The 14,329-nt window shown below is 43.1% G+C and overlaps 1 protein-coding gene and 1 long non-coding RNA gene across 2 annotated transcripts in view; one reads left to right on the plus strand and one right to left on the minus strand.

The window, feature by feature from the left end:
- Nucleotides 1–309: 309 nt before the first annotated feature.
- The window catches only part of LOC121639658 (vacuolar protein sorting-associated protein 13C-like), a 271,744-nt gene continuing 257,724 nt past the window's right edge, over nucleotides 310–14,329 (minus strand). The window contains 4 exon segments of the mRNA XM_041985039.1: nucleotides 310–616; nucleotides 1,271–1,354; nucleotides 2,330–2,453; nucleotides 2,532–2,623. Of these exon segments, the coding sequence (XP_041840973.1) occupies nucleotides 515–616; nucleotides 1,271–1,354; nucleotides 2,330–2,453; nucleotides 2,532–2,623 (402 nt within the window). The 3' untranslated portion in view covers nucleotides 310–514.
- Nucleotides 12,179–12,527, plus strand: LOC121639699. The gene is made up of 3 exons (XR_006010240.1): nucleotides 12,179–12,261; nucleotides 12,414–12,451; nucleotides 12,509–12,527. It is a non-coding gene; the product is annotated as an uncharacterized LOC121639699 (long non-coding RNA).

The raw sequence follows: 14,329 nt of genomic DNA on the forward strand, positions 1-14,329 counted from the left end.
CCCATACTTATAGGTTTTCTTATTATTTCTAAATTTGTTTGGTTGATCTGACTGAAATGAATCACAAACATTTACAGAATATTTTAAGTGCAACATGTTTTTATGGCTTTAATTTGAGGTTTGAAACCTGAAGGAAGGAAAACACCAAATGAATTATTCAATCTGAATGAGTCTGCACATTAACATCTTCATCACGTTTCATCCTCATCATGTTTACATTCATCTGAGAACTGAAAAAACCTGACTGAATTTCCTGAGCTTGAACACATGACTAAGTTTAAACACAGAATGTTTTATTTTTAACAAAAGTTTTTGTTTTGTCTGAAAGAAACAACTGAAAATAAACCTTAACCTTACAACAAACAACACGGTCATAGTGTGCTAGCAGTGTTAACATGCTAACCCTGTCAGGGGTGGTGATACTATGTTAAACATCCCTGAGTCTGATTGGACGGATCCAGCTGGGCAGGTGTTGATACTTCAGATCCAGGAACAGCTGAAACAGGAAGTGACCTCAGAGTTTCTTGTTGGTTTGCAGAAAACGCTGTGACTTCTGTCGAACCATATGGTGCTGCCGCTGTGCCACCTGGGCATCATAAATGGCTGCATGAAGTTTCTGTTGGTAACCATAGCAACAACATGAGGGATGAACAACAAGTAAACCACATAAAAAACAGTACATCTCTCTACCTGTCCTCTCCTCTGTCCCCTGTTGTAATGTCTCTACCTGTCCTCTCTTCTGTCCCCTGTTGTAATGTCTCTACCTGTCCTCTCCTCTGTCCCCTGTTGTAATGTCTCTACCTGTCCTCTCCTCTATATCCTGTTGTAATGTCTCTACCTGTCCTCTCCTCTGTCCCCTGTTGTAATGTCTCTACCTGTCCTCTCCTCTATGTCCTGTTGTAATGTCTCTACCTGTCCTCTCCTCTGTCCCCTGTTGGAATGTCTCTACCTGTCCTCTCCTCTATATCCTGTTGTAATGTCTCTACCTGTCCTCTCCTCTGGCCCCTGTTGTAATGTCTCTATGTGTCCTCTCCTCTATATCCTGTTGTAATGTCTCTACCTGTCCTCTCCTCTGTCCCCTGTTGTAATGTCTCTACCTGTCCTCTCCTCTGTTCCGTTGTAATGTCTCTACCTGTCCTCTCCTCTGTCCCGTTGTAATGTCTCTACCTGTCCTCTCCTCTGTCTCCTGTTGTAATGTCTCTACCTGTCCTCTCCTGTCTCCTGTTGTAATGTCTCTACCTGTCCTCTCCTCTGTCTACTGGTACCGTACCTGGGCAACATTTGTGTCTCTGAGTTGGAGCGTCCTCACAGACTCCTGACTGTCTTTATTTGGAAGTTTTAACTTCTGATGGTCCTGAAATGTGATGAGAAAAAAAATGACAGCGTCCAACATCCTGACAGGAAGTGACATTTGAGACGTGATACCAAATTTCAAAGCAGAAAGCCAAGAACCAGTCTGATAAGTCACAACCCATTTCTGCTTCTTCCATGTCTAAAACACACAAGCACACACAAAACATTGTCCAGACGTCAATGAATGGACGTTCAAGATGCTGCATTGAAGTCCATTCATTGATCTGTCCTAAATCTTGACTGAACTTTTGTCAATCTGTCTGTCTTCACAGGATCAGCGCTTCTTCCTGAGAAGGTCCACATGAGGTTAAAAAAAAAGAACAGTTAGGTTGTCTGGTTTATGAACTCTAGAACAGCATCCGTAGTCATGATGATACAACCCAGTAAGAATCAAATCAAATTTTTTTTTTATAAAGCACTTTTAATGCAAGTGGAAAAGATGAGCCGGCTGGCTCTGTCGATGGATTTCAGAATAAACTCAACATTAATGTAGCAACCCATGTGTGAGCGTTGTTATTAAGTTCTTTATCTCACATCAACCCTGGTGGAGCTAAACGGGAACAAGTCCAGAATCAGGACAGAAAAGTTCTTCACAGCTCTCAGAAACCAGACCAGGCTCCATTTCTTCATCTAAAGGACGCATCTGTTCCAAAAACTCCTCTCACCATCCACCATCACCCTGGACAGGATCTTCTAGGAATGGGCGGGGCATTTTCCAGGAGATCTGATTGGTCAGGAGGCAGAGCTTTAATACTCATTGAAGTCTGATCCAGAACAAAACCTGCTCTGGAGCAGGTTAGCCGTTACCATGGTGATTTACCTGGTAAGAAGTTAACCAGCTTCATAGGGTGGAAATCCTGGGTTAACCCTGAAGTTACCTGGATAAGAGAAAATCCAGCTTCCTGGGTCAGGCCTCTGATGTGGCCTGGATCTGGATAAGACTGGATAAGGAGTCTAGACTCCTGATGTAGCGTACCTTGCAATAAATCTTCAGCTCTGATCCGGTCACTGCTGGAGGACGGCAGAAGTTCTCAAACAAACATTCCCACTCTTTGTTGAAATGACCCACAAAGTCGATCTCCTTCACACACATGACCCGCCTGGACAAGAACAACAAAGAAAGTAATTAACAACACAAACAAAAAATGTGATGGTACTGGAGGTTTGTGTTATTGCACCTGTTGGTGACGATGATGTTGGTCTTTCTGTGACCGGGATACTGAAGGTGATCTCTGAACACTTCACCTTCCAGCTGTTTGATCCCTGAGGACTGAAACACACTCCAACATCTCAATGGATAGAAATGTTCAGATTTTTCATTAAACTAGAACAAAATCATCCAGTTTGGTCACATCTGGCTGCTGGATGATGGCCTGATGCAGTAAAACCAACCCTGCCCCCCCCATCTATTACTGTGATGAAAACAACCACACATCACACACACTGAGGTTAGAAGACTGTAATAGAAGGAATATGCCCTCACAAAGATATACAAGTTCAGCATCACAGGTTCAAACAGAACAACAAGCTTTTAAAAAAAATTATTCTAAGATCTACAGAAAACATTTCTTTCACCACCTCCTATGATCGCTTGGAGATAAATTATGGGAAAAAACAGGAATCATAAATGTCCAAAAGTTCAAATAAAAGCTAACAGCAGAAACTTTTTATTTATAAAACCAAATAAACATTTGAAGTTCTAGCCATCTGACAAGTAGACAAACACGAACGTCCTCAGTTCAATGTCCAGACATTAAAATAGAGATAAGAGATTATAATGACAATTTACAGAGCCAGAGAAAGTTTACAGGCTTTAAAACACAGTCAGGTTTCAAGTTTGTCACCAGACACTGTGGAGTCCTCCTCAGGCTGCATGACATAAATACGTGGAGAAGAGAAGAAATGAAGAGAAAAGAAGACGAGGAAGAAGAAGACAGAGAAGAAGATGATGAAGAGGAAGAAAAAAATCAAGAGTTACAAAAAGGTTAAAACAGTAGCAAGAACAGCTGTGCAACTAAAAATCTCAGAATAAACTATTCGAAACTCTACTCTGAGGTCAGTAATCTACACTAAGGTTAGTAATCTACACTGAGGTCAGTAATCTACACTGAGGTCAGTAATCTTCTCCGAGGTCAGTAATCTTCTCTAAGGTCAGTGATCTACACGGAGGTCAGTGATCTACTCTGAAGTCAGTAATCTACACTGAGGTCAGTAATCTACACTGAGGTCATTAATCTTCTCTGAGGTCAGTAATCTACACTGAGGTCAGTAATCTTCTCTGAGGTCAGTAATCTTCTCTGAGGTCAGTAATCTACACTTAGGTCAGTAATCTCCTCCGAGAACAGTAATCTACACTGAGGTCAGTAATCTTCTCTGAGGTCAGTGATCTTCGCTGAGGTCACTAATCTACACTGAGGTCATTAATCTTCTCTGAGGTCAGTAATCTACACTGAGGTCAGTAATCTACTCTGAGGTCAGTGATCTACACTGAGGTCAGTAATCTTCTCTGAGGTCAGTGTTCTACACTGAGGTCAGTAATCTACTACGAGGTCAGTAATCTTCTCTGAGGTCTCTGATCTACACTGAGGTCAGTAATCTTCTCTGAGGTCAGTAATCTTCTCTGAGGTCAGCGATCTTCTCTGAGGTCAGTAATCGACTTTGTGGTCAGAAAACTACTCCGAGGTCAGTAATCTACTCTGACGTCATTGATCTACTTTCTGGTCAGTAATCTTCTCTGAGGTCATTAATCTACACAGAGGTCAGTAATCTTCGCTGAGGTCAGTAATCTACACTGAGGTCAGTAATCTACTCTGAGGTCAGTAATCTACACTGAAGTCAGTAATCTACTCTGAGGTCAGCAATCTACGCTGAGGTCAGTAATCTTCTCTGAGGTCAGTAATCTACACCGAGGTCAGTAATCTTCTCTGAGGTCAGTAATCTACACTGAGGTCAGTAATCTACACCGAGGTCAGTAATCTTCTCTGAGGTCACTGATCTACACTGAGGTCAGTAATCTACTTTGTGGTCAGTAATCAACTCTGAGGTCAGTAATCTTCTCTGACGTCAGTAATCTACTCTGAGGTCAGAAATCTACACTGAGGTCAGTAATCTACTGCGAGGTCAGTAATCTACTTTGTGGTCAGTAATTTACACTGAGGTCAGTAATCTACTGCGAGGTCAGTAATCTACTCTGAGGTCAGTGATCTACTGCGAGGTCAGTGATCTTCTCTGAGGTCAGTGATCTACTCTGAGGTCAGTAATCTACACTGAGGTCAGTAATCTACTGCGAGGTCAGTAATCTACTCTGAGGTCAGTAATCTACACTGAGGTCTGTAATCTTCTCTGAGGTCAGTGATCTTCTCTGAGGTCAGTAATCTTCTCTGAGGTCAGTAATCTACTCTGAGGTCAGTGATCTTCTCTGAGGTCAGTAATCTACTCTGAGGTCAGTGATCTTCTCTGAGGTCAGTGATCTACTCTGAGGTCAGTAATCTACACTGAGGTCAGTGATCTACTGCGAGGTCAGTAATCTACTCTGAGGTTAGTAATCTACACTGAGGTCTGTAATCTTCTCTGAGGTCAGTAATCTACTTTGTGGTCAGTAATCTACTCTGAGGTCAGTAATCTACACTGAGGTCAGTTATCTTCTCTGAGGTCATTAACCTTCTCTGAGGTCAGTAATCCAATCTGAGGTCTGTAATCTACTGCGAGGTCAGTAATCTTCTCTGAGGTCAGTGATCTACACTGAGGTCAGTAATCTACTGCGAGGTCAGTAATCTACTCTGAGGTCAGTAATCCAATCCGAGGTCAGTAATCTACACCCTGGTCAGTAATCTAATGCGAGGTCAGTAATCTTCTAAGAGGTCTGTGATCTACACTGAGGTCAGTAATCTACTGCGAGGTCAGTAATCTACTTTGTGGTCAGTAATCTACACTGAGGTCAGTAATCTACTGCGAGGTCAGTAATCTACTCTGAGGTCAGTGTTCTACACTGAGGTCAGTAATCTGCTACGAGGTCAGTAATCTACTCTGAGGTCTGTGATCTACACTGAGGTCAGTAATCTTCTCTGAGGTCAGTAATCTTCTCTGAGGTCAGCGATCTTCTCTGAGGTCAGTAATCTACTTTGTGGTCAGAAATCTACTCCGAGGTCAGTAATCTACTCTGAGGTCATTGATCTACTTTGTGGTCAGTAATCTTCTCTGAGGTCATTAATCTACACAGAGGTCAGTAATCTTCGCTGAGGTCAGTAATCTACACTGAGGTCAGTAATCTACTCTGAGGTCAGTAATCTACACTGAAGTCAGTAATCTACTCTGAGGTCAGCAATCTACGCTGAGGTCAGAAATCTTCTCTGAGGTCAGTAATCTACACTGAGGTCAGTAATCTACACCGAGGTCAGTAATCTTCTCTGAGGTCACTGATCTACACTGAGGTCAGTAATCTACTTTGTGGTCAGTAATCAACTCTGAGGTCAGTAATCTTCTCTGACGTCAGTAATCTACTCTGAGGTCAGAAATCTACACTGAGGTCAGTAATCTACTGCGAGGTCAGTAATCTTCTAAGAGGTCTGTGATCTACACTGAGGTCAGTAATCTACTGCGAGGTCAGTAATCTACTCTTAGGTCAGTAATCTTCTCTGAGGTCAGTAATCTACACTGAGGTCAGTAATCTTCTCTGAGGTCAGTAATCTACACTGAGGTCAGTGATCTTCTCTGAGGTCAGTAATCTTCTCTGAGGTCAGCAATCTACTCTGAGGTCAGTGATCTTCTCTGAGGTCAGTGATCTACTCTGAGGTCAGTAATCTACACTGAGGTCAGTATTCTACTGCGAGGTCAGTAATCTACTCTGAGGTCAGTAATCTACACTGAGGTCTGTAATCTTCTCTGAGGTCAGTGATCTTCTCTGAGGTCAGTAATCTACTCTGAGGTCAGTGATCTTCTCTGAGGTCAGTGATCTACTCTGAGGTCAGTGATCTTCTCTGAGGTCAGTAATCTACTCTGAGGTCAGTAATCTACACTGAGGTCTGTAATCTTCTCTGAGGTCAGTAATCTACTTTGTGGTCAGTAATGTACTCTGAGGTCAGTGATCTTCTCTGAGGTCAGTAATCTACTCTGAGGTCAGTAATCCAATCTGAGGTCTGTAATCTACTGCGAGGTCAGTAATCTACTCTGAGGTCAGTAATCCAATCCGACGTCAGTAATCTACACTGAGGTCAGCAATCTACTGCGGGGTCAGTAATCTTCTAAGAGGTCTGTGATCTACACTGAGGTCAGTAATCTTCTCTGAGGTCAGTGATCTACACTGAGATCAGTAATCTACTCTGAGGTCAGTGATCTACTCTGAGGTCATTAATCTTCTCTGAGGTAAGTAATCTACACTTAGGTCAGTGATCTACTCTGAGGTCAGTGATCTTCTCTGAGGTCAGTAATCTTCTCTGAGGTCATTAATCTACTCTGAGGTCAGTGATCTACTCCGAGGTCAGTAATCTTCTCTGAGGTCAGTAATCTTCTCTGAGGTCAGTAATCTACACTGAGGTCAGTAATCTTCTCTGAGGTCAGTAATCTACAACGAGGTCAGTAATCTACTCCGAGGTCAGTAATCTTCTCTGAGGTCAGTAATCTTCTTTGTGGTCAGTAATCTACTCTGAGGTCAGTAATCTACACTGAGGTCAGTTATCTTCTCTGAGGTCATTAACCTTCTCTGAGGTTAGTAATCAAATCTGAGGTCTGTAATCTACTGCGAGGTCAGTAATCTTCTCTGAGGTCAGTGATCTACACTGAGGTCAGTAATCTACTGCGAGGTCAGTAATCTACTCTGAGGTCAGTGATCCAATCCGAGGTCAGTAATCTACACCGAGGTCAGTAATCTACTGCGAGGTCAGTAATCTTCTAAGAGGTCTGTGATCTACACTGAGGTCAGTAATCTACACTGAGGTCAGTAATCTACTGCGAGGTCAGTAATCTACTCTGAGGTCAGTAATCTTCTCTGAGGTCAGTAATCTACACTGAGGTCAGTAATCTTCTCTGAGGTCAGTAATCTACACTGAGGTCAGTGATCTTCTCTGAGGTCAGTAATCTTCTCTGGGGTCAGCAATCTACTCTGAGGTCAGTGATCTTCTCTGAGGTCAGTGATCTACTCTGAGGTCAGTAATCTACACTGAGGTCAGTATTCTACTGCGAGGTCAGTAATCTACTCTGAGGTCAGTAATCTACACTGAGGTCTGTAATCTTCTCTGAGGTCAGTGATCTTCTCTGAGGTCAGTAATCTTCTCTGAGGTCAGTAATCTACTCTGAGGTCAGTGATCTTCTCTGAGGTCAGTGATCTTCTCTGAGGTCAGTAATCTACTCTGAGGTCAGTAATCTACACTGAGGTCTGTAATCTTCTCTGAGGTCAGTAATCTACTTTGTGGTCAGTAATGTACTCTGAGGTCAGTGATCTTCTCTGAGGTCAGTAATCTACTCTGAGGTCAGTAATCCAATCTGAGGTCTGTAATCTACTGCGAGGTCAGTAATCTACTCTGAGGTCAGTAATCCAATCCGACGTCAGTAATCTACACTGAGGTCAGCAATCTACTGCGGGGTCAGTAATCTTCTAAGAGGTCTGTGATCTACACTGAGGTCAGTAATCTTCTCTGAGGTCAGTGATCTACACTGAGATCAGTAATCTGCTCTGAGGTCAGTGATCTACTCTGAGGTCATTAATCTTCTCTGAGGTAAGTAATCTACACTTAGGTCAGTAATCTACTCTGAGGTCAGTGATCTTCTCTGAGGTCAGTAATCTTCTCTGAGGTCATTAATCTACTCTGAGGTCAGTGATCTACTCCGAGGTCAGTGATCTACTCCAAGGTCAGTAATCTTCTCTGAGGTCAGTAATCTTCTCTGAGGTCAGTAATCTACACTGAGGTCAGTAATCTTCTCTGAGGTCAGTAATCTACACCGAGGTCAGTAATCTACTCCGAGGTCAGTAATCTTCTCTGAGGTCAGTAATCTACACCGAGGTCAGTAATCTTCTCTGAGGTCAGTAATCTACACTGAGGTCAGTAATCTACTCCGAGGTCAGTAATCTTCTCTGAGGTCATTGATCTACACTGAGGTCAGCAATCTACTTTGTGGTCAGTAATCTACTCTGAGGTCAGTAATCTTCTCTGAGGTCAGTAATCTACTCTGAGGTCAGTAATCTACACCGAGGTCAGTAATCTACTGCGAGGTCAGTAATCTTCTAAGAGGTCTGTGATCTACACTGAGGTCAGTAATCTACTGCGAGGTCAGTAATCTACTTTGTGGTCAGTAATCTACACTGAGGTCAGTAATCTACTGCGAGGTCAGTAATCTACTCTGAGGTCAGTGATCTTCTCTGAGGTCAGTGATCTACACTGAGGTCAGTAATCTTCTCTGAGGTCAGTGATCTTCTCTGAGGTCATTAATCTTCTCTGAGGTCAGTAATCTACACTGAGGTCAGTAATCTACTCTGAGGTCAGTGATCTTCTCTGAGGTCAGTAATCTTCTCTGAGGTCAGTAATCTACTCTGAGGTCAGTAATCTTCTCTGAGGTCAGTAATCTACACTGAGGTCTGTAATCTTCTCTGAGGTCAGTAAACTACACCGAGGTCAGTAATCTACTCCGAGGTCAGTAATCTACACTGAGGTCAGTAATCTTCTCTGAGGTCAGTAATCTACACTGAGGTCAGTGATCTTCTCTGAGGTCAGGAATCTTCTCTGAGGTCAGCAATCTACTCTGAGGTCAGTGATCTTCTCTGAGGTCAGTGATCTACTCTGAGGTCAGTAATCTACACTGAGGTCAGTATTCTACTGCGAGGTCAGTAATCTACTCTGAGGTCAGTAATCTACACTGAGGTCTGTAATCTTCTCTGAGGTCAGTAATCTACACCGAGGTCAGTAATCTACTGCGAGGTCAGTAATCTTCTAAGAGGTCAGTAATCTACACTGAGGTCAGTAATCTACTGCGATGTCAGTAATCTACGTTGTGGTCAGTAATCTACACTGAGGTCAGTAATCTACTGCGAGGTCAGTAATCTACTCTGAGGTCAGTGATCCACACTGGGGTCTGTAATCTTCTCTGAGGTCAGTAATCTACTTTGTGGTCAGTAATCTACTCTGAGGTCAGTGATCTACTCTGAGGTCAGTGATCTTCTCTGAGGTCAGTAATCTTCTCTGAGGTCAGTAATCTACTCTGAGGTCAGTGATCTTCTCTGAGGTCAGTAATCTACTCTGAGGTCAGTAATCTACACTGAGGTCAGTAATCTACTGCGAGGTCAGTAATCTACTCTGAGGTCGGTGATCTACACTGAGGTCTGTAATCTTCTCTGAGGTCAGTAATCTACCTTGTGGTCAGTAATCTACTCTGAGGTCAGTGATCTTCTCTGAGGTCAGTAATCTTCTCTGAGGTCAGTAATCCAATCTGAGGTCTGTAATCTACTGCGAGGTCAGGAATCTTCTAAGAGGTCTGTGATCTACACTGAGGTCAGTAATCTACTCTGAGGTCAGTAATCTACTCTGAGGTCAGTAATCGTCTCTGAGGTCAGTAATCTTCTTTGAGGTCAGTAATCTACACTGAGGTCAGTAATCGTCTCTGAGGTCAGTAATCTACACCGAGGTCAGTAATCTACACTGAGGTCAGTAATCTTCTCTGAGGTCAGTAATCTACACTGAGGTCAGTGATCTTCTCTGAGGTCAGTAATCTTCTCTGAGGTCAGCAATCTACTCTGAGGTCAGTGATCTTCTCTGAGGTCAGTGATCTACTTTGTGGTCAGTAATCTACTCTGAGGTCAGTGATCTTCTCTGAGGTCAGTAATCTTCTCTGAGGTCAGTAATCTTCTCTGAGGTCAGTAATCTACTCTGAGGTCAGTGATCTTCTCTGAGGTCAGTGATCTTCTCTGAGGTCAGTAATCTACTCTGAGGTCAGTAATCTACACTGAGGTCAGTAATCTACTGCGAGGTCAGTAATCTACTCTGAGGTCGGTGATCTACACTGAGGTCTGTAATCTTCTCTGAGGTCAGTAATCTTCTTTGTGGTCAGTAATCTACTCTGAGGTCAGTGATCTTCTCTGAGGTCAGTAATCTTCTCTGAGGTCAGTAATCCAATCTGAGGTCAGTAATCTACACTGAGGTCAGTAATCTACTCCGAGGTCAGTAATCTTCTCTGAGGTCATTGATCTACACTGAGGTCAGCAATCTACTTTGTGGTCAGTAATCTACTCTGAGGTCAGTAATCTTCTCTGAGGTCAGTAATCTACACTGAGGTCAGTGATCTTCTCTGAGGTCAGTAATCTTCTCTGAGGTCAGCAATCTACTCTGAGGTCAGTGATCTTCTCTGAGGTCAGTGATCTACTTTGTGGTCAGTAATCTACTCTGAGGTCAGTGATCTTCTCTGAGGTCAGTAATCTTCTCTGAGGTCAGTAATCTTCTCTGAGGTCAGTAATCTACTCTGAGGTCAGTGATCGTCTCTGAGGTCAGTGATCTTCTCTGAGGTCAGTAATCTACTCTGAGGTCAGTAATCTACACTGAGGTCAGTAATCTACTGTGAGGTCAGTAATCTACTCTGAGGTCGGTGATCTACACTGAGGTCTGTAATCTTCTCTGAGGTCAGTAATCTTCTTTGTGGTCAATAATCTACTCTGAGGTCAGTGATCTTCTCTGAGGTCAGTAATCTTCTCTGAGGTCAGTAATCCAATCTGGGTCAGTAATCTACACTGAGGTCAGTAATCTACTCCGAGGTCAGTATCTTCTCTGAGGGTCATTGATCTACACTGAGGTCAGCAATCTACTTTGTGGTCAGTAATCTACTCTGAGGTCAGTAATCTTCTCTGAGGTCAGTAATCTACTCTGAGGTCAGTAATCTACACCAAGGTCAGTAATCTACTGCGAGGTCAGTAATCTTCTAAGAGGTCTGTGATCTACACTGAGGTCAGTAATCTACTGCGAGGTCAGTAATCTACTTTGTGGTCAGTAATCTACTCTGAGGTCAGTGATCTTCTCTGAGGTCAGTAATCTTCTCTGAGGTCAGTAATCCCATCTGAGGTCTGTAATCTACTGCGAGGTCAGTAATCTACTCTGAGGTCAGTAATCGTCTCTGAGGTCAGTAATCGTCTCTGAGGTCAGTATTCTTCTCTGAGGTCAGTAATCTACACTGAGGTCAGGCATCTTCTCTGAGGTCAGTAATCTACACCGAGGTCAGTAATCTACACTGAGGTCAGTAATCTTCTCTGAGGTCAGTAATCTACACTGAGATCAGTAATCTTCTCTGAGGTCAGTAGTCTACACTGAGGTCAGTGATCTTCTCTGAGGTCAGTAATCTTCTCTGAGGTCAGCAATCTACTCTGAGGTCAGTGATCTTCTCTGAGGTCAGTTATCTACTCTGAGGTCAGTAATCTACACTGAGGTCAGTAATCTACTGCGAGGTCAGTAATCTACTCTGAGGTCAGTAATCTACACTGAGGTCTGTAATCTTCTCTGAGGTCAGTGATCTTCTCTGAGGTCAGTAATCTTCTCTGAGGTCAGTAATCTACTCTGAGGTCAGTGATCTTCTCTGAGGTCAGTGATCTACTCTGAGGTCAGTAATCTACACTGAGGTCAGTAATCTACACTGAGGTCTGTAATCTTCTCTGAGGTCAGTAATCTCCTTTGTGGTCAGTAATCTACTCTGAGGTCAGTGATCTTCTCTGAGGTCAGTAATCTTCTCTGAGGTCAGTAATCCAATCTGAGGTCTGTAATCTACTGCGAGGTCAGTAATCTACACTGAGGTCAGTAATCTACTGCGAGGTCAGTAATCTACTCTGAGGTCGGTGATCTACACTGAGGTCTGTAATCTTCTCTGAGGTCAGTAATCTACTTTGTGGTCAGTAATCTACTCTGAGGTCAGTGATCTTCTCTGAGGTCAGTAATCCAATCCGAGGTCAGTAATCCAATCTGAGGTCAATAATCTACTGCGAGGTCAGTAATCTTCTAAGATGTCTGTGATCTACACTGAGGTCAGTAATCTTCTCTGAGGTCAGTGATCTTCACTGAGGTCAGTAATCTTCTCTGAGGTCATTAATCTTCTCTGAGGTCAGTAATCTACACTGAGGTCAGTAATCTACTCTGAGGTCAGTGATCTTCTCTGAGGTCAGTAATCTTCTTTGAGGTCAGTAATGTACTCTGAGGTCAGTAATCTACTCCGAGGTCAGTAATCTTCTCTTAGGTCAGTAATCTACTTTGTGGTCAGTAATCTACTCTGAGGTCAGTGATCTTCTCTGAGGTCAGTAATCTTCTCTGAGGTCAGAGATCCATTCTGAGGTCTGTAATCTACTGCGAGGTCAGTAATCTACTCTGAGGTCAGTAATCCAATCCGAGGTCAGTAATCTACACTGAGGTCAGTGATCTACTGCGAGGTCAGTAATCTTCTAAGATGTCTGTGATCTACACTGAGGTCAGTAATCTTCTCTGAGGTCAGTGATCTACACTGAGGTCAGTGATCTTCTCTGAGGTCAGTAATCTACTCTGAGGTCAGTGATCTTCTCTGAGGTCAGTGATCTACTCTGAGGTCAGTAATCTACACTGAGGTCAGTAATCTACTCTGAGGTCAGTGATCTTCTCTGAGGTCAGTAATCTTCTCTGAGGTCAGTAATCTACTCTGAGGTCAGTAATCTACTCCGAGGTCAGTAACCTACACTGAGGTCTGTAATCTTCTCTGAGGTCAGTAATCTTCTCTGAGGTCAGTAATCTACACTGAGGTCAGTAATCTTCTCTGAGGTCAGTAATCTACACCGAGGTCAGTAAACTACTCCGAGGTCAGTAATCTTCTCTGAGGTCAGTAATCTACACTGAGGTCAGTAATCTTCTCTGAGGTCAGTAATCTACACTGAGGTCAGTAATCTACTCCGAGGTCAGTAATCTTCTCTGAGGTCATTGATCTACACTGAGGTCAGTAATCTACTTTGTGGTCAGTAATCTACTCTGAGGTCAGTAATCTTCTCTGAGGTCAGTGATCTACTCTGAGGTCAGTAATCTACTCTGAGGTCAGCAATCTACTCCGAGGTCAGTAATCTTCTCTGAGGTCAGTAATCTTCTCTGAGGTCAGTAATCTACACGGAGGTCAGTAATCTACTCTTAGGTCAGTAATCTTCTCTGAGGTCATTGATCTACACTGAGGTCAGTAATCTACTTTGTGGTCAGTAATCTACTCTGAGGTCAGTAATCTTCTCTGAGGTCAGTAGTCTACTCTGAGGTCAGTAATCTACTCTGAGGTCAGTAATCTTCTCTGAGGTCAGTAATCTTCTCTGAGGTCAGTAATCTACACTGAGGTCAGTAATCTTCTCTGAGGTCAGTAATCTACACCGAGGTCAGTAATCTACTCCGAGGTCAGTAATCTTCTCTGAGGTCAGTAATCTACACTGAGGTCAGTAATCTTCTCTGAGGTCAGTAATCTACACTGAGGTCAGAAATCTACTTTGTGGTCAGTAATCTTCTCTGAGGTCATTGATCTACACTGAGGTCAGTAATCTACTTTGTGGTCAGTAATCTACTCTGAGGTCAGTAATCTTCTCTGAGGTCAGTAATCTACACTGAGGTCTGTAATCGTCTCTGAGGTCAGTAATCTTCTCTGAGGTCAGTAATCTACACTGAGGTCAGTAATCTTCTCTGAGGTCAGTAATCTACACCGAGGTCAGTAATCTACTCCGAGGTCAGTAATCTTCTCTGAGGTCAGTAATCTACACTGAGGTCAGTAATCTTCTCTGAGGTCAGTAATCTACACTGAGGTCAGTAATCTACACCGAGGTCAGTAATCTTCTCTGAGGTCATTGATCTACACTGAGGTCAGTAATCTACTTTGTGGTCAGTAATCTACTCTGAGGTCAGTAATCTTCTCTGAGGTCAGTGATCTACTCTGAGGTCAGTAATCTACTCTGAGGTCAGCAATCTACTCCGAGGTCAGTAATCTTCTCTGAGGTCAGTAATCTTCTCTGAGGTCAGTAATCTACACG

The sequence above is a fragment of the Melanotaenia boesemani genome, chromosome 1, assembly GCF_017639745.1.
Source record: "Melanotaenia boesemani isolate fMelBoe1 chromosome 1, fMelBoe1.pri, whole genome shotgun sequence".
Lineage (NCBI taxonomy): Eukaryota > Metazoa > Chordata > Actinopteri > Atheriniformes > Melanotaeniidae > Melanotaenia > Melanotaenia boesemani.